The 25,759-nt window shown below is 35.2% G+C and overlaps 5 protein-coding genes across 5 annotated transcripts; 2 read left to right on the top strand and 3 right to left on the bottom strand.

Moving 5' to 3' along the window:
• The first annotated feature begins 4,948 nt into the window (after positions 1-4,948).
• On the top strand, positions 4,949-5,933 carry LOC116118159 (methionine S-methyltransferase-like). Its single transcript, XM_031404126.1, has 3 exons — positions 4,949-5,121; positions 5,490-5,533; positions 5,619-5,933. The coding sequence occupies exons 1-3, from the start codon at positions 4,986-4,988 to the stop codon at positions 5,670-5,672; spliced, it is 234 nt and encodes a 77-aa protein (XP_031259986.1). The 5' UTR covers positions 4,949-4,985; the 3' UTR covers positions 5,673-5,933.
• Positions 5,934-7,085: 1,152 nt separating this feature from the next.
• On the bottom strand, positions 7,086-9,953 carry LOC116118213 (protein FAR1-RELATED SEQUENCE 6-like). The gene is given in 5 exon segments (XM_031404183.1): positions 7,086-7,223; positions 7,355-7,413; positions 7,525-7,577; positions 7,699-7,805; positions 7,893-9,953. Coding segments are annotated over 5 exon segments (2,418 nt in total).
• A 3,067-nt stretch (positions 9,954-13,020) lies between these two features.
• LOC116118212 lies at positions 13,021-14,862 on the bottom strand. Its single transcript, XM_031404182.1, has 5 exons — positions 14,857-14,862; positions 14,659-14,734; positions 13,410-13,993; positions 13,141-13,321; positions 13,021-13,040 (listed from the first exon to the last, which is right to left on the bottom strand). The coding sequence occupies exons 1-5, from the start codon at positions 14,860-14,862 to the stop codon at positions 13,021-13,023; spliced, it is 867 nt and encodes a 288-aa protein (XP_031260042.1).
• Positions 14,863-18,500: 3,638 nt separating this feature from the next.
• Positions 18,501-20,168, top strand: LOC116118169 (type III polyketide synthase B-like). Its single transcript, XM_031404134.1, has 2 exons — positions 18,501-18,937; positions 19,078-20,168. The coding sequence occupies exons 1-2, from the start codon at positions 18,754-18,756 to the stop codon at positions 20,076-20,078; spliced, it is 1,185 nt and encodes a 394-aa protein (XP_031259994.1). The 5' UTR covers positions 18,501-18,753; the 3' UTR covers positions 20,079-20,168.
• A 474-nt stretch (positions 20,169-20,642) lies between these two features.
• On the bottom strand, positions 20,643-24,302 carry LOC116118170 (ER lumen protein-retaining receptor erd-2.2). Its single transcript, XM_031404135.1, has 6 exons — positions 23,951-24,302; positions 22,618-22,817; positions 22,142-22,282; positions 21,931-22,011; positions 21,161-21,285; positions 20,643-21,038 (listed from the first exon to the last, which is right to left on the bottom strand). Exons 1-6 carry the CDS (start codon positions 24,171-24,173, stop codon positions 20,990-20,992), a joined length of 819 nt encoding a protein of 272 aa, XP_031259995.1. The 5' UTR covers positions 24,174-24,302; the 3' UTR covers positions 20,643-20,989.
• Between the last annotated feature and the right edge of the window lie 1,457 nt (positions 24,303-25,759).

Here is a 25,759-nt window from a genome sequence, read left to right as displayed (position 1 = left end):
GCTTCAGATAAATGCATGACAAAGTGTAATGGTGGTAATGAAATGGAACAGATAATCAAGTGGTAAACTAATTACTTAAAGAAAATTAAACCAAAGGATGAACAAATGGAAATGGTAGTAATGAAAATCCTAATGCCCAAAAGTAGCCTGACATGCACCAAGAAAAACCACCCAGGTTGCTGCTGCTCCAAAAAAAAAAAAGACAGCCAACCCTTATAAAAGAATAGCAAAAAAAAAAAAAAACCAATAAGCAAAATAGCTGCTGCCCACAAACATTACAAAAACAATAGTTGCTAGCTAAAAAAAAACTGCAGTTGCCAGCTAAAAAAAAACTGCAGCACCTCACTAGTAGAACACCAAGGACAACATTTAACAAACCCCGCATCAAAACGCCTTTGCTTGAGTGACCAAGTCCGGGGGAGAACCAAAAAAAGGGTGGGTATAAATCCCCAAAAGGGCGTTGCATTAAGCAATGTAACACCCTTCACTAGTTGAGGGTTGCAAGCAGCAAAGTAAACTGCAACAAATCCACCAAGTGAGTTCCCCACAATATATATTGGTTCACGAATGACCCCCTCTATGAAATTACGAACCTGATCCTTCCATAAATCCATAGAAAAAACAAGCTGACTTGCCTATGGTTCAGCGTCATCTCCAAATCCCCACACTTTATCCTTCTTTTCTATTGTACCTCCTTCGTTAGACTGTGCAGTAGGATCTTCAAATGGCAATGACATGCCTTGCCCAAGAAAGTCAATTGCCTATACTCTATAATCCCTGCCCAAATCTTTTAGTTGCTTCTCATAATGAAAAGAACCAACCCCAAAGCCAGAAAGAAACAGCACAAGTGGGGAATTTACATTTTCACACCTTGCCTTCTCATAATGCACAGTAAATTTAGGTTTCCACTCCCAAAAGCAACTACTTATATTTCCAGGTATCGGTGCAGCACATTCACCATTGGATTCATCTGGCAAGCCTAGAATTAAAACCTTGGGTATCGGTGCCCCATCTTTCGAAATATTTCCAGCACCCTCTTCCCCCTCAATTGCGCCATTATGTTGCTGGCTTCTGGCGGCCGGCAGTGGTTGCCGACGGCCGACAGTGGCTGGGTTGGTGGGGGTGTATTGTTTATTTTCCAAAATTTTATTATGGGGTTGTTTTTGCTAAGTTTTTTAAATATAGGGGGTTATAAAGAATGTAAATAATATTATAATATTAATATTTAATTAAAGGACAATTCAGTCATTTAAACAATATACCCACCAATTTATTCCTTCTAACCAAACATATTATTAAAACATACCCACCAATTTATTCCAACTAACCAAATACATTTTCCTAAAGATTCTCAGTAATCTTTCAAGGTAATCTATCTTTCCAGTAATCCAACATTTCTAGTAATCTAACATTCCCTGAACCAAATGCCCCCTTAGAAATACATTGTAGTGGAACTTAATGTGGATAAATGTGCATGAAAATATGTGAACCTTGAGGGAGGGTTTGGATCGGGGGTAATCTTCGTTTATTTTGCAAGATTCCGGTGTTTGATTTGCAAATAATAAAATATTACGAGAATCTTTTATTGCAAATAGTGTTTACTGTTGGTAATGTTGGGGGTAATCACCCCTGAGATTAAAATATTACTGGGTAATCTTATTTTTTTACCTATTTTGCCCTTAATTAAATACCATTTCAGATACGATTGCCCTCAAATGTCTACCAACGAACAATTACCTAGCCCCCCTACATTTGAGAAAATAAGCTAAAACACCCCAGCCATCAAAAAGTTTAAAAGTTAACAAAATACCCTTAGCCACCCAAGACCACTGTCGGCCATTACTCACCACCGTCGGCTGTCGGAGGCAGTCACCGTAATGGTGCACAACCAACGGGATCTAACTAGTTGTGCATCGGTAAGGCCTTTTTCGGCCATGGATCACAAATCCATAGCTGGAAATAGCCAGATCTAGCGTTTCTTTGGCCGTGACGGCACGGCCAAATCTATGGTTGTGTAATGGCTTTGGATTTGTGATCCATGGATGAAAATGGTTTTGCCGGCGCACAGCCGGCCATATATGGCCACTTGTGCACCATTCCGTCAACAGTGGCTTGGGGTGCCTTTTAGTGATTTTCCTACAAATTAAAGTTTTATATGACTGGGGTGTTTTAGCAAAATTTCAAATGTAGAGGGTTAAAAGAAACGATTCAAAAAATAATAATAAAACATACTATTATATTAATATTTAAAAAGGAAGATAATTTAGTAATCTATATCACATACTCACCCATTGATCCTCCCAACCAAACATATTATTCACTAATTTATTCAAACCAATCAAACACATTTTCTAAATATTCTCAGTAATCTTTAAGGTGATCTATCTTTCTGTTAATATAATATCTCCCTATAACAAAACATTATATGATCCAAACGCCCCTAGAGAGAATAAAAGAAAAACGAGTTTTGCAAATTGTAGGCTGTTTGCAGATGCAAACTGCAGGTTGTTTGCTTCTTTATTCAGATTTTGTAGATTTTTTAAACTGTTATAGTGGTGTTTTTTTCAATTTTTTTTTTTAACATCTTTATTCTTTTGTGGGTGTTATCTGCAGATTATTAATAGGTTACATTACACCATGTCAAGTTGACATAACCGGAGAGGAGAGCTAAGCTTAAAAAAAATTAAGAAAGAGGCAAAGAATCAAGGAAAGGAGTTGACTGAAACCAAAGAAGCAGAACAGGTCCCCCAAGCTGCTGTGCTGGTACTTTGAAATTGTACTAATTTTCTTCACAGATTGACCTAATAGAGAATTAGGGATAATATTATAAATTTTTCATGTTAATTTAAATTTATTGAGGGTGTATAACTATCTAGTTATATTTGTTTCTTGTGATTTTGACACTTTCTCATATGATTAGAAGTTTTTCAATCCCTTTAATATCTTCTACCCTTAAAATTGTCATTTTGAAGTTATCTGCTTCATCATTTGTTATCAATTTTCTCTTACGTCGCATGTGGCTGTGTATTTTTTATCTGAAGATTCTTACTTTGTTTATATTATTTTTTGGGAATATTAAACTCAAACTATGTTCATTGTGGTGGATAAGACCTGGTATCTTTTGTTCTTGCATTCTCTATTTCTAATAACAGAACCTTGTTGTTTGTTTAGGCTGAGGTGAAAAAAGATCTCACAGTTGAAGAAGCTTTTGAAAGTAAGAAAGCATAAACTTGCAGAACTTGGAATTGCTCTGATTGCAGATCCAGAGTCTGATGCTAGAGATGACTATCCTTCTGCTGCGAAACTTGGATTTCTCCCATTTTATGATAGCTTCCGGATTAGGCTTCCTACTAAAAAGGAGCTACAGATGAAGGTTTTCAAGGATGTTAAGAAGATGAGGTTCTATAACCAAATCCTTTTGGATGAAATTATAAGTTATTTTGAAAATTGCATATACATTATGAAAACGATTTTTCTTTTACGTTAACCATAAAATGATATGTAATGATTACATTGGTCAATATGATTAATCCTTTTTTTTTTTTTTTTTTTTCAAAATTTGATATTGTAGGTTAGTGGAAATTCTTAAATGGTCAGGAAAGGTAGCTATGACATTGAAGCATTTATATTTTGTAGAAAAAATTAGTTGATAACATTTTAAATTACTAGGAAGAAGGATTTTATGAGTAGACAACTATTTGGTTGAAAATAACTTTATTAATGTTTTATTTTTTATATTAGATTTTTTTTATGACGTTATATTATCTATTTAATATTTAAATATTGCTATAAATTTGTGATTATTATTAAATTTGTTAATTATAACAATATTTTTTACAATTAATTTTAATAGAAGCAATAAATTATAAATTATTTGTTTCATTGCAAATAATTATAATATTTAGCTACAAATTAAAAGTATTCATAGCAAGTAATTTCAATATTTAGCTATTAATGCATTATATTTATAGCAAATGAATTTCATATATAGATATAACTTCAATATGTCTATAACAAATAATTATAATATTTAGCTACAAATCAAAAATATTTGTAACAAGTAATTTCAATATTTAGCTATTAATGCATTATATTTATAGCAAATGAATTTCATATATAGATATAACTTCAATATGTCCATAACAAATAATTATAATATTTAGCTACAAATCAAAAATATTTGTAGCAAGTAATTTCAATATTTAGCTATTACATGCAGCTAAAATGTTAATATATTTGTCATGAATATTATTTTTGTACTAGGAACTTTTAAGTTTTAGTTATGGAATTTTTAATTTTTTTATAAGATCCTGAAATCTTATAAATTTGCTGCAAATACTCAAAATAATGGGCTTTTAAGAGCGGCCATTTTTGCACATTTGATACCTCCCTACAGGTTATGGACCAGGCAGGCAATTGTGGGCTACAGATAACAACATAACCTATTGGGTTGGATTGATATTGGATAAACCCATTAGAGCGTTGCTATCTGCACTAATGAGATTGTACAACCCTAAGTACTAACTGATGTGGCAAATGACACCTTACCTGCCACATCACTTAATTGCCACATCAGTTTTCCTAAAAGTTATATATATATATATATTTTTTTTTTTCAAATTTCACTTCCTGAGTCAGACTCCCTAAATCAAATTCATTCTGCAATGCAAATCCCCTCATTCTCTACCTCTCATCTCACAGTCAATGTCTCAAAATTTCCCAAAAATTTCTCAGATCCCATCCCAAATTCATTACACGCTGTGACGCCAACAAACCAAAGCCGAATCTTCTTTTCCATGTCTCGCCAAACGCCGTCGCGCCACGCCTAGCCAGATGCCGCGACGCCTCACCAAATGCCGACAAACCAGAGACTTCTCGTCGTTTCCACGCCTCACCAGAAGCCGCCGCGTCTCGCCAAACCAATTGCGATCGTTGTTTCCACGCCTCGCCAGATGCCGCCATGACTCGCCTCGCCAGTTGCTGCCATGCCATGCCTCGCCTCAGTCAGATTTGATGTACTCACAGTAATTGAAGCACCACCTCAGTCAGATTTGATGGTGGAGCTTATAAAGAAGCTGAAGCCTCAGGTGGTAGTTTCTGGAATTGCTAATTTTGAGACAGGTTGAGGTTTGGATATATTGTATAGTTGATTTTCATTATATATATATATATTGATAGTCATATACAGTTGTAAACTGCTTGTCAGATAGAATTGGAATAAATATTTAAAATCTTAGTCAACTAGTATTGGATGGGACTATTAGCTTGGCAAAATATCGGTTTGATACCATCACTTATCTTTGTGCAAAAATTAATCTGTATGATTTCTACAATTCTCAGGCAGTCAATTACGCTAGTCCTTCAAATTGATGTGAAATTCTACTTCCTTTTTATCTATTCAAGAATCTAACATTATTGTTATAGTGAATTACTCTCTTCTCTGCTCTTATCTTGTCATGACAAACTGAGTTGTAAAACCTCGCCTGCAGGGTTCTTGCTGCTGCAACTAAGAGATCAGGGAAAGACAGTGAAGGTAAATTGCTGGTTTTCTACGTAATTATTGTTTTTGAAAATTTGTTTGGATATGATTCAGTCCTAATGTTCCGATTGTTTTTCAACTTCAAATGGAACATCTGAGAATGGATCAGATGGTACTAAGAGAGACCGTGTGATGCCAGATATATGTGTGATATGCCTTGAGCATGAGTACAATGATGTTTTTGTCCCATAAGTTCATTAGTATGTTTTGTGTATTTATATAGACTGCTGAATTGCCTATTTGTTTGGGTTACAATGCCATGTTGCAAAATTCTTAACTATTTTCTGAAGACTAAGAATTGGAGTATATGGCCCATTTCCTAAGCCTTCAAATTCTAGTTGGTCAGAGACAGGTTGAGGTTTGGATATATTGTATAAGTTGATTACATGTTATGATTAAGCATTTATTTCATATACTCCACATAATTATTCATTTTACCACCAGCCCCAAATCCTTTCAGTGTCTCAGAATAGAGGGAAAAAAAAATAGGAATTCTGCGGAGCTTTTTTGCTTTTAGCTTTTATAAGCCAATATTAATATATGGTTTGCTTGTTTGATTGGTTGTTGTCTAAACTCCAGCTCTAGCTAAACTAAATTTTTGCAATTTTTGCAGGTTCCAGGAGATTGCTTCATTTCGGGTAGTTTGTCCAGGTTTGAGAGATGTTGCTTTTTGCAATGTGTGCAATTTCTAGAAGGTTGTTGCAGTTTGTATAGGCTGTCCAATGTGTGTTTGCTGATGGGAGTTTTCTGCAGTTTGTGGGGCTTTTGGTTGTTGGTTATAGGATTTGTGGTGGGTAATGTAGTGTGTGCAATTTGTAGAAGGTTGTTGCAGTTTGTATAGGCTGTCCAGTGTATGTTTGCTGTTGGGAGTTTTCTGCAGTTTGTGCCTTTTGGTTGTTGGTTACAAGATTTGTGGCAGGTAATGTAGTATTTTGGAGGATTATGCTATAATTGTGTTATTGCCGAGGAAGTGCTATAGCTTGGTCGAAGATGTAGCAGTTTTTGCAGTTTTTGTTTGCTCTTTCTGGGAGATTTTGCAACTAGTGTAGCTTGTGCGTGTGTGTAGTTTTTGAAGCTGCTGCAGTTGTTCTTTGCCTTTGGTGCTGTGTGCAGTCTTCGGGTGTCTGTTACAGCTTGTGTGGTCCATGTTGTTTGTGGTATTTTGTTTTTGATATTTCCTTCCAGCTTGTACAGCTTTTGTAGTTTTGCCCCTTGGGAATGCCCAAGGTTCTTGGTTCTAAAGGGGAGTCCCCTTTCCCAGGTTGTAATGCTTTTATTCTTGTATAAAATTATTGAGTTTACCCAAAAAAAATAAAAAGTAACTTATTATGAATATAATTATGTGTATATATACATATATTGAATTTTTTGTTGTTTCTTCCAAATATGGATTAGTATTTACATATCACAAAAAGATTGCAAGATCATCTATACAAAGATTATGTTCCAAAAACACTGCACTAATAGCCAACAAAATGCAGCATTGAAGTTGCAACTCCAGAACACAGTGCACAAACAACCAATCTTCTTAACAAAACACTGCACTTCATAGCTCCAAACTTACTTCTGGGAACTGCAAAAATGCAGTTTTCTGCTGCTGCATCTCCAAACAAAACTCTCCAGAATCCTTTGTTTGGCCATGCACCAACGCCACCCACCACACAACAACCAACATACCCAAATACTAAAAAGAACAAAAACAAAGCTGTAGCACCAGAACACCTCAAGAGCAGATCCAACACACAAAAAACTACACTAGCTCCAAAAATCTGTAAATTTCCAATACTGGAAAGAACAAAAACGAAGCTATAGCACCAGAAAATCCTGCACCAACCCAATAGTCTCCCCTGAAATTAATGTTAAATGTTGGAGACCTGCTACAAAAAAATAAAAATAAATAATACAGCTAATAAACATCTTAATACAATATTAGAAAGTTAATTCTAGTGCTCCCGAACCAAGACATGCATCATTTATCAATGCACCATCCATGAGCAACTCATTCACATCACTAGCATATGCAGGCACCAATCTTAACCTACCACATTAAGGGAGCAAAAATATGGCAAGCAACAATGAAACCACACACAAGCAGTTAAATAAATACACAATCATTTTGATACATGATTTTTATAAGAAAACTAAAGAATCATAAGCACCTGGAGCTGCTGCCCTTCCGTTGATGAACATGAGCATCCAACTTCCTAAAACTCAAGTTCTTTTGATCCCTGTGCAACATACAACAAGAACTCAACCACATGTTATTCTAAAATAACAATCTTTGGGTGCATACATTTCTACAATTCACATGTAAACATCAACTTAGACAAAGAAACATAAATGGATTGCATACCTGAGTTGCTTGATTAAATCCAAGTGTGAGACCAGGATTCAAACTCATAGCAACTTCTTGTTGTCGCAATTTCTTCCCTTTTACTTTGCGAACAATTTTTTCAACCTTTGATTGTTTTCTTTTGAATGGGGGACGACCTTTGCTGCGAATAGCCCGTGGAGTAAGAATATTACTGCTCCCTTCTTTCAAAGTATCATCACCAACTTCACAAATCATTCTATTATTACCTGACATGTTTGGTCTTTTATCAATCCCGACACTTTTATTTGACATCAATTTATTCTTCATATCATTGATCATTTCTTTCACTATGTTACAATCATCCTCATTGCTTGATGCCAAATCTGCTACAACGTTGAATAAATTAGACAACTCATCAAATCGTTGTCCGTCAAGATTGGTGCTCCAACTATTATAACTTATTTTAACCTTGGTATGGTGTCTGTTTATATTTTTCCTCCATCGTCTTAAAACGTACTTTTCTGGTACATGAGAAACTTGCTTACGAATCAATACCACAATTGCATGTCGACATAAAATTCCTCTAAACTCAAACAATCGACAATTGCAACGAACATCACAACTTGCTTCATCAAAGCAAACCACAAAAGGAACACGACGGTGAGTCTCTCCAACCAAAACATCTTCTTCTATTATAGATTCCATATAGGAACCAATCTCTTTGAAAGAAGATAAATCACAATAGACCTTGGCAGCTAACTCTTGTTGAAACTCTTTGAATTTTGCAGTGGTATATGCATCTTAGAATTGTTTCTCCATAGCATAAGTGGTTATGCAAGGGATCCATGATTTGAAAGATTTAAAATCAGCCTCCTTTTCTTTTTCCACTTTATCACGCAATGCATTCTTAGATTGTTCCACAAACTGTTTTAAAGTGGTTTTTGAATTAACATATCCATCAAAGAATGCATGCATACTTTCACTGCATTGAGTAGTAGACATACCTGCCCAAAAAGTATCTTTTACAAAAGCCGACACCCAACGTCGTCTTTCATTATACAATCCAAGCAACCAATCATTGTCGTGAAGGTTGTATTTATCAATGAACCTATTCCAACATTCTTCAAACTCCTCACATGTCAATGAATCATACACGACATTTTGCAAAAAAAAAAACTTAATCTGTTCATATTGACTATAACCTCTAAGTTTTTTAGGCAATTTCTTCATTATATGCCACAAACACCATCTATGTCATGTACCAGGGAACGCAATCTCGATTGCATTTTGCATTGCCTTATCTTGATCAGTGATTATTGCTTTAGGAGCGCAATTCAACATACATGCAAGCCAAGATTGAAAAAGCCATACATATGTCTTTGTGTCCTCGTTGGAGATTAACCCACAACCTAATAGTATCGAATGACCATGATGATCAACACCAACAAAAGCACCAAACGGCGTATCATACTTGTTGGTCAAATATTTAGTGTCAAATGTCACAACATCACTGAACTCTTTAAATGCAGTCCTACTTCTTGCATCCACCCATAAAACATTCTTTAATCGACCTTCTTCATCCAAATCCATTATGTAGAAGAAATTAGAATTCTCATTTTGCATTTTCAAAAAATATTTTTGGATTGCAGAAGCATCTCCAACACCAAGTCGTAACCTCCTAACTTTTTCAATGTAGTTCCTACAATCTTTCTGTAGGAAAGGCAAATTCTCAGCACCGCCTGCTTCAACTAACATGGAATTGAAATTTTTATTTGGCCTAATCCCAGCCCTATCATTCACTTCAAGCTTTCTTTTTACATATGGTTGTTTAATTTGATTGCTTCTGAAATATCTACTTTTGGTAGGACTACTGAGTTCATGATTATGATCAAATACAACTGAACATATTTTCCATTTGCCGTTAGAACGTACAGCTGCACCAATTCGAGCCTTACAATCAGTTTTTGTCACTGAATGCATTTTAAAAGCATTTACAGGGTTACTGTGCGACTTCCCAATACAAGAACAAACTAGTGTCGCGTTTGTCACCTCTCCATCATATCCTTTCTTTGAAGATCGTATAATAACTTCGAAACCCATTTTATTCCCATAGCTTTTGTAGTGTTAGACAAGATTATCAAGCGAATCAAAAATCATTCCAAGCTTAGGCTCCCATTCCTTCTCTGCACTTCTTGTATCTTCCATTTCTTCAAAATGATTATCCTAATTTATTGATATTATAATAGCCATAATTAAAATATAATAATACAACAAAAAGGATAGGAACAATACCATAAAAAAATTAAAATCATATTAATGAATAAAAAGAGATTACCAACAAAATATTACCTCCACAACATTGAAATGAGAAGAAGAGTTGTCTGGATTTTTTTCACTACACTCTTCCATCTTTGGAACTTTGATACAACACCAAGACCAAGTTCAAAAAATCACAACCTGCAATAAAAAGAAATAAATTGACAAATAAACTATTTTGCAATGAAATAGTCCAACAATTGTCAAACCACAACATAAGCAACAGATGTTAACAAGTACAACATTTTATTTATAGCATTTTATCATGACTCTCAAGCTCCTTATATTGTTCTTAGATGATGTTTTAAAGCTATAGAAATAATACCATGAAGCAAAAGATGGTTCAATCTTATGGGTTTCTATTTTGAGAGCAATTTTTTTATAAATTCAACAGATGAAAATGATGGGTGCTGGCAGAAGATGATGGTCGACGCTGGTGGTGGACGACGGCGGCCGACGCTAGTGGTGGAAGACAGCAGGCCACGGTGGTGGTGGTAGAGGATACACTGCTGGTCAGTGGCGGGTTTCTGTTTTTAGTTTCAAGTGCGGGTCTCTGTTTTTAGTTTGAAAGAATTTTTTTTTTTTTTTTTTTTTTTTTTTTTTTTTTTTTTTTTTTTAAGGCTTTGGAGGGAACTTAGCCACGTCAGTTAGTACTGAATTTGTACACCTTGGGTTAATGCAGGTAACTTTATTCGACCCATTAAACTTGTCCATCAACAGTATTTCTTTCTTCAATCTTACTAAAATATTAAATAAAACAATTAAAATTCAATTAACTGGGTCTGGAAATGGGTTTTGGATTGGAATGGATTCCAATTATCCTTCTTTACTTTCTTGGAAATGGAGTCTGTATTTCTAGTAAATTTGGTAGAAAAAAACCCCAAGCAATAATGTATAAAGAGATTCCATGAGGCTTGTTTCTTTGGTTGACCTTTGACCCGCATAAGTACTTATAAAAAATATTACAAAGTAAATAATACTACATCAGAATTTCAAATTTAAACTATTTCAAAAACCCTCTGTCTACCCCCAAAATTTTCAATTTGGAAAATTCAAATACTCCAACATTCACACATTCTTCACAAAACTCGCTTAGCACTATTATTGCCATGTGCTCATCCTTTTTATGAACTTTCTTGAGAGAAACTCTAACTCTCATGAGAAGCGACACCACCTCTAAGTTCATATTGGTGAAGTTCTTCTAGTATCTTTGTTATATTTAAGATACTCGTCGCATATAGACTAAACTTCAAGTAGGAGTATTGAACTCAACCCCCAACTGTAACAACCAGCTCTAATCATCTAATATACACAGGGCTTTGAAAATTTAATTTAGTGCTGAAAACTTTCCACTTATCGATGACTTGTTTGTACCTTTTGAACTTAAGACTAATCATTTCCTAGTATTAAGTTGGGTTGCCATCATTGGTGGATCTCTTAGTTCAAGAGTTTTAGCCCCATCCCTCTGGATGTAGATTTTACCAATTCTCTTGAAAAAGATTTGGTAAATGGATTAGCCAAGTTTTCACTTGATCTCACATATGAGATAACAATAATTCCACTTTGAATTAACTGTCTCACATACTCATGTCTAAGACTAATATGTCTTGACTTTCCATTATACATACCATTATATGCACGAGCCAAAGTGCCTTGACTATCACAATGTATCGATATAACAGACACATGCTCTAAAATAAATAATGTTAATGTTATTTGTTATTCAAGCATCCATGTCAATAAGAGTTTACGGTTTAGGGTTTTTTGGGTAAACCTAGTCATTGTATTGAAAAAAGAATAAAAAATAGAAGGGGAAAGAGAGAAAGCTCTCTTTAGAGTCCACTCCTTGGATATATCCAATAAAGCTACCAAGGAACCAAGGATGTACGATCCCCTACACAAAGGCCCAATCAAAAAGGCCTAAGCAAACACAAAAAACAAACTATCTATACAAGGCCACATAACCCAAGAAGTCTTTACAATACAAAGGAGCCCACACAAAGAAGAAGAAAAACGGGCGCCCACAGCCCATGCAACCTTCCCACGGACCCAACCCAAAAACCTTACCGAGCAACAACCCACGCAACCAGCCGACTCAAACTAAACTGGCAGACGGAAGCCCAGGCAAGAGAGAGCAAAGGGCTGACGCTGCCAGCCCATGCAACTGCCCACGCACGTAGCCTCAAAGGCTGCCGACTTAACAGCCCACACACGAGCCCACTCACACTGCCGAAAGAAACCACCCATATGAACCTTCATCAACCAAAACCCAGCACCCTCAACAGACCCCTTGATCATCCATTTCCCTCTTCTCACAAACCAGGACACCAAATGCCGCATAAAAAAAAATCCTAATAGGAATCAAGAGGAATAAAGTTCAAGACCTACCGAGTAATATACTAAGAGTCTCTATCGTGGCCAATAAGATTTAGAAAAAGTTGAATGATAAAAGGCAACAACATCTCCACTATATATAATATATTCAACTGATCTTCTAGTATTAATTTATTCACCTGAAACTATCTTACAAAAGCTGAAGCTTAGCAAAAAGGTGCAACAATAAAGAAAAAAAAATAGTGTATATAGAGAATGTCTAGCTGTTATGCCTGCCAAAACAGGCTACAGAAAATCAATATCAATACTCAAATTTGATGGCATTTCAGAACATGTATTGCACTGTGTATAATTCACAGTTGCAACCATGAAAAAAAGGAGAAGCACCATCAACAAAATAGATCCCAATTCCTTTGAATATTTATATATGAGTTTAATTTATGCAGCTTTAATCTTCAGATTTACAGTATTGCAGTCCCAGCAGCCCCACAATCTTCTGATCATGATCTTGTTTATTTTATATCTCTAGAACAATATCTGCAAGAAATGAGACAGTTAGAGATCGGATTAGGGATGTGTTTAACTTGTAATCTAATAATTAGAAACAGATTAACAAAGCTGAAGAGATTAAACTTACATTCTGAATCTGTCTTCACCCATTTACATCCATTATCTCTATTATTATTTCTCTCCTTTGTCTCATCATCTTCATTTCTGGTCTTTTTACCTACTACTTTCTTATCCTCCAAGTATTTCTTCATCGACGGCGCTCGAGCATTCTGAGAGTTCATCTTCTTATGTAGCATTACCCTCAAGAACTGTCGAGAAATACATGATAACATCAGCTCAAACATGTATGCATATACGTATGTATGTTATGTTATGTGTATGTGTATGTATACGTACCCTCTCCATTCTTGATTCTTGAAGGGTATCTCTCAAGCTGGGTTGAGGAGCGAATCCGCTTCTACAAACAAACATTTTCTTGAGGAGGAAAGAGATGGATTTTTTCCCGAGAGCTTTCTTGCTATTATCAGCTCGAATGTCTTTACATCTACCGAGAATGACACTGATCGTCCGATCAATATCTTCATCTTTGATATCTTCATGATCATCCGGTTCACAGCAAAGTGCATTGCTGATTCTCCTATCCACCTCCAAGCTCGAAGGACAATTAAGAAATCTATCCAATGGAAGGTTGGCAATATTAATTTCTTTTTCTTTTTCTTTTTCCTTTTCCTTTTCATTGTTATCAGAAGATGGTTTTCTCCTCAAGAGTTTTGTCAACTCTTTCTCAAATTTCCCAATTTCTTCTGGTGTGAAATCCTGTAAATCCATTGACGAAGATGGCTCATCTTCTTCAATGTTTTGAATCTCTTGATTGTTGTTGTTTTTATTTTCCTTTAGCTCATTGTTACCAAATGTTCCAATTGCTAGCAATCCATGAGGCCAATCGCTGAACTCTTCTCGAGGCTCCTGTTTCATGCGATCTACAATATACAAAAAGAAAATATATTTAAATTAATTTATATTCTAGATGAAATGAGAAATTATGAGATAAACAATCAATTAAAAAAAAAAATACTCGAAATTTGTAATTCGATACGTTGATTGTTCGTTGACTTGTATCATTTTAATTAGTGAAATATTAATACAAGAATAAAAGTTAACCACTTGATTTATTAAATCAAATGCAATTCAATCCATTGACCTGTTTTGTACTTCGATCTTGATTTAAATTTAAATTAATTAGATCTTAATAACCAAAATCAAAATATTAATTAACACTAAAAATCCCTTTTCCCATCTCTCTCCCAATATTAAACACTAAATTATTTCTTTAATTTCTTAAACCAATTGTTTTAACCATAATAACTAAGAACACTTCAAATCCTTTTTTAGAAATTCTCACAAGCAATTGCATGCATCAAAACCTTAATTATAAAGAGTGCAAAAATTGAATAACTAAGATGGAGAAGAAAATGTCTCGCGTGTCAAAAAAGATTGGCACATCCGTTTTGGTCGGTTTTGACCTTCTTTTAGAATATGTTCCTTGTATATTGTATATTTTTTCTTTCATTTATACATATTTACCATTTCCAAAAGAAGATGAAGAAGAAGATGAATGAAGAACAAGAAGAAGAAGAATGCTTACAAGTAGGAGGTGGAACTGAACTTGATTTGTTGTTATCTTGCTTGCCATTGAGCTTATTTTGCATCCAACTGAAGAGCTGCGACCAAACAAATAATCATCAAAAACCCTCCAATATTAGAACCCCACATGCAAAGAAGATACATATAACTAGCTTGAATGGTCTCTCTCTTACACACACACACACATACTTACACTTACCTTCATTATCTTTGAGAGAGGGACTGAGAATCTGTAGCTTTTATTTGGTCAGAAATGAGAGCTTTTTTTCTGATATATATCAGAAGGCAATAAGCTAAAGAGGAAGGAAGGTGGTGAGAAATGGCGCACTTGGAGAAGAAGAAGACAAAGAGTTTAAAAAGCTAATCAATCTTAATAATCAACGAAAAGTAAGCTCTCTTTTTGAAAGCATAAACAAACAGATCAACTTTGATAAATTTCATGCCAAAATATTCTTCCTGATCAGAAGTTTATAATTTTTCTTTTATTTTCTAGTAGGTTCAAGTTCCCAAACCACCACTCTTTAAATTTGTATCTTTGTATTCAACATTTTGTTCACTAATCTCTTCACCTCTTTTCTCTCTTGAAATACAACTCATATATCCCATACCCCCATGCCATGCACTCAATTATATAAAGACATTCTGATCTTATTATCTCATATATGATAATAATTGATTTTTATTCATAAAATAACACATGGCTGGGAGGGTTCTCCGGGGGGGCGAATTCTGGAACATCCACAGCATTCGTGACACTCGTTAGATCTAAAAATGCTGAATTCAAGACAGGTTTTTAAGTACGAATAGAATACCAATCTCTATACATATTTGTTTATCTAATGGTTATTGGCGTGACACACATCACCCATGCATTTTGTTCAAAGACAACTTCGTCTCCACTTGAGATTTAATATCTCCTTGTGCTTATAATCTTGTTTATTAATTAATAATTACGTACATACTTCATGCAATTTCTTCAACCTTCTTCTACATAACCTTAGTATCATTTTGGTCATCGCATTATGTACTAGGATGCTATATTTACGCATTAATTTTAAAGTTTAAATCACGACATGTTATGTATTTTGTTCACCCGTGGATAATCTAGATGATTAAAGCGATTTGGAGATAATGTGGATAGATGCATAGTCTCATGTTTGATTTTTCATCTGAACATCTGTGATCTAAGTGGAGGGTCGTGACGGTGGATTGTTGTGTTAGTCTCTCCCACTATCTAGCTTCTTGACCCTTGTGTGCTTGATGAACGAAATAGAGACAGCAACGAGAACAAAACAATAATAAAGCAAATCACAGATAATAAACACAGAGAAAATAACACGTGCAATTTACCCTGATTCATCCAATATGCGATACATCCAGCCGAGTCAATATTATTATAATATTTCCTCACCTCTCTTTCGTTTACAATGAATGAATTATCCTATGATTTGCTATCACACTTATAACAAGAGAAAAATATGTTTATATACTAGGTTTAAGTGACAAAACCAAATTTTACAAGGATTCCTATTCCTAAGCGCAACCTAATAAGGAATTAATAATTTAAAGAAAATCTTATAGCGGATATACATGAAAAAGGACCAAACCGCCTAGGGGCCTAGTGAGCGGGGCCCCCTCCCACTGACTGGGCAACAGGACCCCCAAATGCATATGCGTAACCCAATAATGCTGAAGTAGTCGACAACTTCAACACTTGATTTATAAGATGCATTTGGAGCTGGCATGACATTATCTACATGTGTATAAAATATAGTAAAGGTATTATGTATAAAAGCAAGAGAGAATTAATACAAATTAAAAGTCACAAGAAGAAGCAAACAAATGACAATTGGGCATGCATGAGAGTGGTTGGATCGGAGAACAAAGGAACCGCAAGTTCCCGTGGGATTGTCCACACCGACCAAATCAATCCCTTCAATCTCACCTGCCCCAGTTCTGTAGGGCACCTTCTTCATAATCAATCAATAAATTATTTTGTTGTGCAATGGAATTGTTGGTTTTCTGTAGAAAATTAATTAAGAGCTCATTGTTTTATCGATCTTTATATGAAAATATTGCACATGGTGTTTAAGCATGGAGGTGTTGGTGATGGAGGAAGATTTGGTCTTCATCCCAAGAGATTATCAGGTGCCTCTTCGTTTATAAGCACCACAAATGAAGCCCTGGGAAGGTAAGAAAACCTTTTAATGGAAGAAGAAGAAGCTGGCTTGCTCTTGACCAATTAATAAAATCTTGTTCCAATTAAGCTCTGAAATTTATACATAATTAACCGAAACAAATCTGTCTTGGCTACAAAAACAGGAAACATTCAAATCTAATTTTCCAAACTACAAATCCCCTATCTCCTTAGACACTCCAATATTCAACATATCTATAGATATAGTACAGACAATAATTTACTAAATAAAAATAAGAATTAACTCTCCATTATCAATTATCTATTTGGTAATATAAACACAGATATTTATCACCGACGGTCGACTTTTAATCGACAAAATATAAGTATCTTATCACTCGATTGTTTTTTTTCTGTAACCAAGGTGTCCGGGTCAGCTTATATATACCTCAACTAATCCTCAAGGGAGACTAACATAGCAACCCATCGCCTCGGCCTCCTACTTAAATCGGGTTGAATCTTTTTTTATTTTTTTTATTTTATTATAACCAAGGTATCCGAATCAACTCATGTATATCTCAACTAATCATCAGAAGAGATTAGCGCAAGAACCCACCGTCACAACCCTCTACTTAAATCGAGGATGTTCAGATAGAGAATCGAACCCGAGACTATAAGTCTATCCACATATCTCCAATTCTCCTTAACCATCTAGGCCACCCACGGATGGACATATCACCTGAATCACTAATCTATAGTTGAAATAGTTTCGTGATAAGATTATCAAAATTTGATTGAAATTAACATATTGGAAAGATGGTTGTGATAATTAAAAGTTTAATTAATTAAAATTCCAACATTGGTAGAAATGTATTGGCCCCAAATTTATGGCAGTTGGGGTAGCTAATTAGTGTCAACTGTCAAGACAAAGTAGATCTCATCACATCATCTCATGTTGCTCTCCAACACGTGTACCAAGGGGTCGGGTTGACTTTCCACATCTTCAATAAGTAATTAACATAAAATTAATTAAGTTAAGCATAATTAACAATCAGATTATAGTATTATATAATAATCAACAGTATCTTTCTTTTTGGATACATAAGCACGGTTTACTTGGCTGATAAGTGTTCTTGTCACACTCTAGTTGATAAGAGCTTATTTTATTAATTATTAAATAGTGTTTATAATATAATCTTTCTTTTTGGATGAATTAAGAAGAGGATTAAAGATGAGTTTTGGTTAATCGAAGCCATTTGATTGGCTGACCATTTGAGCTTCTCACGCCTTCATGCATGGTGGATTATCAGCATTTGAATGGTTTATTTTGTGGTTTCTCTCGTTCTACGTCGCTGATTAGTACTTAATTATCACTAGATTAAGAAGATATTAATTAATTAATTAACTACAATTGTATAGAATGTTCTTTGGTTTATATTACATTTACGTTAACACTAATTTACAATTCAAATGAGAGAATTTGATCGAGATTTCATCTTTTTGATACTTTCAAGCAATAATAAACCTTTAATAAAAGAATGAGAGCATTTGCAAGGAAGATGAACCAGTATACGTGCACTTCGACTAATCTTTGAGAGAAATGATGTCAATCGATTGAAGCCTGCTAATAGAAAAAGGGATTTGGGATATATAAATGTAGATAGCCAGTGTCGCCAAAACTGCACATACAAAATTACAAATGATAAAACTCATACATACCAAATGTCTATCAACACCAATAAACATTAACTGCATGAAAGCCTTGCTTCCCAACTAATCTCTCAATTCTTATTAACAATTGCTTATTTCAGGTTTCACACTATCTCCCTCCAAATCTTTCATTAAATTAACTTCAACAACATGATTTACAACTCTATAAAAACCTCATCCATCCTCAGGTTTTGCTTCATTGCAAGCTAAACTTGTTTACACAGAGTCTCTTCTGCCAGAATTGTCAACATGGGAAGCGAAAATATCCCGCAAGGAACTTTCTCAAAGATGCCAAACCCTGGCAAGGCTACTATTCTTGCCATCGGCAAGGCCTTCCCTCACCAGCTTGTTATGCAGGACTATCTCGTTGACGGGTATTTCAAGAACACCAACTGCAACGATCCAGAGCTGAAAGAGAAGCTCACGCGACTCTGTATACTTAATAAATTTCATCTCTTTTGTTTGTTTTTGCTCAATATATCATGCAGCCTTTAGTTTAAACTTTTGAATCGGGTGATTACTTAAACATGTTATGAGAATAACTGTCGGTTTTCTCTTTATGGCATCTTGCAGGCAAGACAACGACTGTTAAAACAAGGTATGTGGTGATGTCAGAAGAGATCCTGGAGAAATATCCGGAGCTTGCTGTTGAAGGCCTCCCTACAGTAAAGCAACGGCTGGAAATTTGTAATGATGCTGTGACACAGATGGCCATTGAAGCTTCACAAACTTGCATCAAGAACTGGGGAAGATCCATATCAGATATAACCCACTTAGTCTATGTCTCTTCAAGTGAAGCTAGGCTGCCTGGTGGTGATCTTTACCTTGCCAGAGGGCTTGGACTCAGCCCCGAAACTCATCGAGTTTTGCTGTACTTCATGGGCTGCTCTGGAGGCGTGGCTGGTCTCCGTGTAGCAAAAGACATTGCTGAAAACAATCCTGGAAGTAGAGTTCTGTTAGCTACTTCTGAAACTACTATTATTGGGTTCAAGCCACCAAATGCAAATAGACCGTATGACCTGGTTGGTGTTGCACTCTTTGGAGATGGAGCTGGAGCCATGATAATAGGATCTGACCCAAATTCAATCACTGAAAAGCCTCTCTTTGAGCTCCACACAGCAATTCAGAATTTCCTGCCAAATACTGAAAAAAGTATCGATGGACGGCTCACAGAAGAGGGCATTACCTTCAAGCTTGCCAGGGAGCTTCCTCAGATAATTGAAGATCACATCGAGGGGTTCTGCACGAAGTTAATGGACACTGTTGCATTGAGTAACAAGGATTACAATAAGATGTTTTGGGCAGTTCATCCCGGGGGCCCTGCAATATTGAATAGGATGGAGAAGAGACTTGAGTTGTTGCCGGAAAAACTGAATGCCAGTAGAAGAGCTCTGATGGACTATGGCAATGCTAGTAGTAACACAATTATGTATGTACTGGAGTACATGATTGAAGAGGAGCAGAAAATGAAGAAAGTGGAGCAAGGTCAAGGAGATTGTGAGTGGGGTTTAATATTGGCTTTTGGTCCTGGAATTACCTTTGAGGGAATTCTTGCCCGTAACCTCAGTGTCTGAAAAACATACGGGACCTCAAGTTTCATTCATACCAGGAGTCTTACATATATTCTCCTGAAACTAATAAAAGTATCACTATATTTGTCTTTTCCTTGGGCCCAAGTATAGATATATGAAACCCCATAATTCATAAATTGCATCCCTTATTTCTGCCTTCAACGTTAAAACACAATATATGGGTTAATGAAAAAAACCCCGTATAGCTAGGTTTATACAACCAGTCAATAAAAACATATCACATCATAACATGTAACCTGCGCATCTCATGATTAGATGGTTATACCTATCTTAACGTCAAGAAAGTTTTTTTCTCAAAATGAAACTTTCAAATAAGTAGCTCTGATGATATCCTCAACCAATGATGAAGGTTTATTGCAAGCTAATGTATTCATATACAATAATGAACCACAAGAGTGCATGTTCTACAATTCTGATCGGAAGCAAATACTACATTTGACAGTTTCATAGCGCTGCATTTCAAAATCCAAAGGGAAACCTAAGTTTCTGTCCAGCCAAGTAATGTCAAACTGAAGTATCTGCAAAATGGGGCTATAGGCTGAGTGATGCATATAAGAAAAGGATTTTATTTTCAATTCATTCACAAAAGCATACAATATGAATTCAGAATAAAGCATATCATAAGGTGGAGGCACAACAAAGTTAAATAATAAACTCAACATCTAATATGAGCAGAAGATTTGTGTCTGCACAAAGCTAATCAGGCTATAAAAATCATGTTTAAAGTATAAATATCCACCCAAATTTTTGGCATCCCCAACTTTACAAACCCACTGTCTTCCAAATTTCAAATCATATCTGAAAGAGAACCAAAACCCGTGGAGAACAAAAAGGGAACTTGTATGAGGGCCACCAGCCACATTCTCTGATTAAAGTTACTCTTAAGTATTCAGTTACACTACTCCTGAAGGAAGACGAAGGACAAGCTGTCCTCCAAAAACACTGCAAAGAAAAAAAAATTGTTATCAGCATAAAACAAAAAATGTTGGGAGAAAGCACTCCTTTAAGTTTCAAATCCATATGCACTTCACCCACTAAAGATAAACGCAAAGTCTGCAACCCACCTTTTGACATAATAGTAACAGAAATCAGCCAATATGAAAGTTTGAACAATCTCTGAGATAAGAACCATTGAAGGCCACAATCCATAGCCCAGGGCAACTAGCAAGTGTCCACGAGTATCCAGCACCTGTCAAAAGCAATGAAGATAACACCTAAGTGGCATAAACTAGTAAATATTGCCATAATAGATCTCAGTAATAACAGCAGCAACATAAAGTGAACCAAATCAAGTGCTATTTCACCAACAAATTTTTTCCTCCCAGGAGCATTACATCAACTAAAAAAGCTTTGCAGGTGAACCATGTTCTTACTGTACACTAACAGTAACTTGAGCAACACATGCAAGCTTGCTTCATTGCTGGCATATACAATAGGATATAGTAGCGTTTAAATGAGTTTACAGAAGCACAGAGTCAATAGTCTGTGATTGCAATCATACACAAATACTACTACATGATTTTCTCATATCACATATGCAAAAAGTTACTAGGATTATCATAAAGATGCCTATCCAAAAAATGATGCCAATGTTACTGCCCTATTATGCTAGCCAGTAAATGCACCATACAACAATTAAAAGCTTCGTCATGTCAACCTATGCCACCAAAAACACTGAGTGGTGGTATAAATTGAATGATGAAATTATTTTAACACATATTCAAGTAGACACCATATCAGCACACACAAATCTATAGTTTCTTATCAGAGAAAAAAAAAAAACATAAGAGCAAACTTAAACCAGTTTTATGAATTCAACTCTATAGAATCAAACCTGGAGAACCCAGTGGGCACAGCTCAAAAACCTTGCAACACCCAGTGCAAATACATAATGGGCAGTAAACGGTTCAACAATCTGAAAGCACAAAAAGAAAAAAGATTATCTATTGGGGAAAGCACAAAAGCACAAAAGGAGGAAACAAGTACGAGGTCTAATTTCAGGAAAACCTCAGAATCTATGTGTTTTACATTCTAAGATAACAAACCTTTGTGTTCTGCATAACTCGCAACTGGGGTAATACTGAAACAGCCTCAAGATACACACAGAAAGCCCAGAAAATTCTGTTCACGAAATTATGAGAGGTTGTTGGATGTATAAGCAGAGCCAATACTGCACAAGGTACCACCTGCCCCAAATTCAATAATAAGAAATAGCTATTAAGGAATAAATGAAACATGTACTCCCACATAAACTGATCCATCTGAGCATGAAGGAAGATAACTATGCATCTGACCGAACTTGTATACTTAAAATCCTAACAAAGAAATACATTTATTTCTCTAAGTTAACTATCTACACAGTGGTATTATTTGAAGAGGGCATATCAAATGTAGCAAGAAGCTTCTAGCATGGTACATTTGTCACAAAGAAGTAGCCCCATTAACTATCTCAATATCTCACAGATATACTTGATTTTTTTATTTAAAAGTTTTTCAAAATTTATATAAACTTTAGACTCACCACATAATATATTGCAAAGTTGTCCTTGTCCTCCATGTAACTAGATCTTAATTTGAAACGGATCATATAGATAACCCACAGGGTTGTTGCCAGTGTAGCTAAATCAAGGACCGTGTGTATATCATACTCCATAACAAAGCTACAGTACAGCCTAACAGCTAAAAAGATTGCTGTTAATTCCTGGGATTTGAGAGACAGTCCTGCAAACAATTATAAGAACTTTAAAGATCAAGCCACCATAGCTATAAATAATTACATAACGGTTTGCAAAAGAAATACATATAAAAAAACATCAGATGCTCTGTACACCTACAGAGGTCATGGTCATTTGGGATATAGCTTACTAAAGTACGAAAACATTAGTAAATACTAGTCTTCAGCATCATGAATTTTGAAGTCCTTAACCAGCAAGTACCATTTGAGACACAATAAGGTTCCATTGTTGTTAAGGGATTTTAAAAATTCTTGAAGAAAGCTTGTGACATTATTGCATTAGATATTCTTTTTGGGTTCAGGATATTGAGACTTTAAAAAAAATTTGACTCAAAATGAAACACATGAGCCCCTGCTCATCAAACTTAATCTAAGAGTTCAGAGAATTGTTAAATTACGAATATTAAATGTTAATTTTTTAATTCAAATCTTAACCTTTGAATTAAATAGATAAACAGGTCGAACTTTATATCCCATTCTAAGTCAAAAAATAATAACAATAGCAACCCTTTTAAAAGATAAATTTGATATCATATCTTAATGTCTTATATACCAAAAGGATCAAATTTCTATTTTTTTTTTCCCTATCTTTTGGTCCAATTTGGCAATTTCTAACTATCAACAAAACAAAATTAACCCATTAATACGATTAAAAGAGATTACATTCCTCCCATACAACAGACAAAAAGAAAAAATCAAACGCATCATGAACAAACAACTAAATAAAAAATAGAACTTTGACCCTAACACTAAATCGGACTCTCGAAACCCTAAGAAAAACAGAAACCCCAAGCTAAAATTCACACTCAATAGTCACCAAATCACAAACTTTCTCTCCATCCACCAGAATTTATCATCAACCAACCAACAAACACATCAGCACAATCAACCAAAAAAAAAAAAAAAAGGCCCCAAGATTATTTAGTTAACCAAAATAAAAAATTAAAAAAAAAAAAAGCACAATTTAGAGAAGCTCAATTCAGAAACCCCAGATAATATAATAAACACAAAACTCATTAACTAAATCAAAACAACCAAATCTTGTTACGAGGAAACCCCTAAATATTCAAATTTTATAACCAAAAAACCCATAAAGTTTAAAATCTTAATTCTTTCATACCAGCACAAGTTTTCTCTTTCATAAGCTTATATATCAACACGGAAATTCCAATGGAGTGTACAGCCTCAGCAGCTACGAAGAGATTATCGTGATCATGCACGATGAACCGTAGCAGGACCAGCGCCGCCATCCCCGAAACCACCGCCAAAAAAGCCTTCACCTTCGGCGGCTGCCGTCGGACCCATGTCGACACAGCGTGGATCGGCCTCTTCTGTGCCCTCATGACGCCACACAAAATTTTCTCCAAACGAAGGAAACGAGATAGTGAAGAAGAGACTTCCGGTTGGGGCTGATTTAATATTATTTGATTTTTGGTCGCTACACAAAACAACCGAGTCTTTAATACGGTAGCTCTCGGTTGGTAATCGGGTCGGGTGAGTATGGATACCGGATCCGGACTTTCAAAAAAACAAATATTAGATCGTGGACTTTTGTTTTATAGTTGGTCATGGATGTGGAGCGAAGTTGGGTAACCAATAATTAACCACTACATTACTTAATTAATTTTATATTATTTATCTGATTCTATGAATATTTATTTTTTGTTTTTTATCTGATTATAATTATATTTTAAAATAAAAAAATATTTAAAAAAACCTTCAAAAAGACTTATTTTTATTGTTCTTTTTAAATTAAGATTAGTGATAATCTATATCTTAAATTCTGAAAAATCTGATCTCAATCCTATATATAAAACAATGGAATGGTTAGTTTATATTTGAAAAGAAATAATAAGTTAAAATGTATATTTGGATTTATATATCTTTTGTTGTTGAAGTTGATGTCGTGTTCATATAATATTTTTATATTCCTATAATAAATAAATCACATTTGTTACTTAACGGATTTGGTGTCCAAATATATCTAGGCACTCTAAATTGTATTTAATGTTTTAAATATACATTTTTTTAAGATTATTATTTTCATTTCCCATTATCCTAAGGAGATGTCTCTTAAAAGTTAAGAAGTATGGTTTTATATTTTTTAGGACTGGGTGTTCGGCCAGCTTACGCGGTGTTTATATCAGCTTGTGTCTCGAGGTGTTTGTGTCAGCTCGTATGCATCTCAATTAATTTTCGAAACCCTAAAATTAAGGGTCAAGTAAACATTTCAGTAGTCATCTCCTTATTAATAATTGAGGAGAATCAAACTCGATATCTCTTGAGTAATACACTTAAGAGTTCCGATAACACCATCCCACCCACCCAGGAGAGAAGAAGTGTGATTAATTATGGATTTTCTAATTGTAACATTTAATATCACAATCAAAGAGTAATGTTATCTGAACTAACCAAATCATACTAATCCAAGTACTAACTGATGCGGCAGATGCCACCTCATCTGCCACATCACTTAATTGCCACATTAGTTTTCTTAAAAACTATATATTTGTTTTTCTTCAAATTTCATTTCCCTGACTCCCTAAATCAAATTCATTCTCTCAATGCAAACACTGTACAATTTTTCCCCTCATTCTCTACCTCTCATCTCACAATCAATTTCTCAAAATTGCTCAAAAATTTCTTAGCAATCCCATCCCAAATTCATTACACGTCGCGACGCCTCACTATACGCCGACTAACCAAACCCGAATCATCTTTTCCATGCCTCGCCAACCACTGCCATGCCATGCCTTGCCAGATGCCGCGATGCCTCACCAGATGCCGACAAACCAGAGACTAACCGTAGTTTCCACGCCTCGCCGGAAGCCGCCATGTCTCGCCAAACCAACCGGAATCGTCGTTTCCACGCCTCGCCAGATGTTGCGATGCCTCACCAGACGCCGACAAAGTATGAACCAAACCTTAA

Source organism: Pistacia vera, unplaced genomic scaffold, assembly GCF_008641045.1.
Source record: "Pistacia vera cultivar Batoury unplaced genomic scaffold, PisVer_v2 Contig839, whole genome shotgun sequence".
NCBI lineage: Eukaryota > Viridiplantae > Streptophyta > Magnoliopsida > Sapindales > Anacardiaceae > Pistacia > Pistacia vera.
This window is presented reverse-complemented; position numbering and strand designations above follow the sequence as displayed.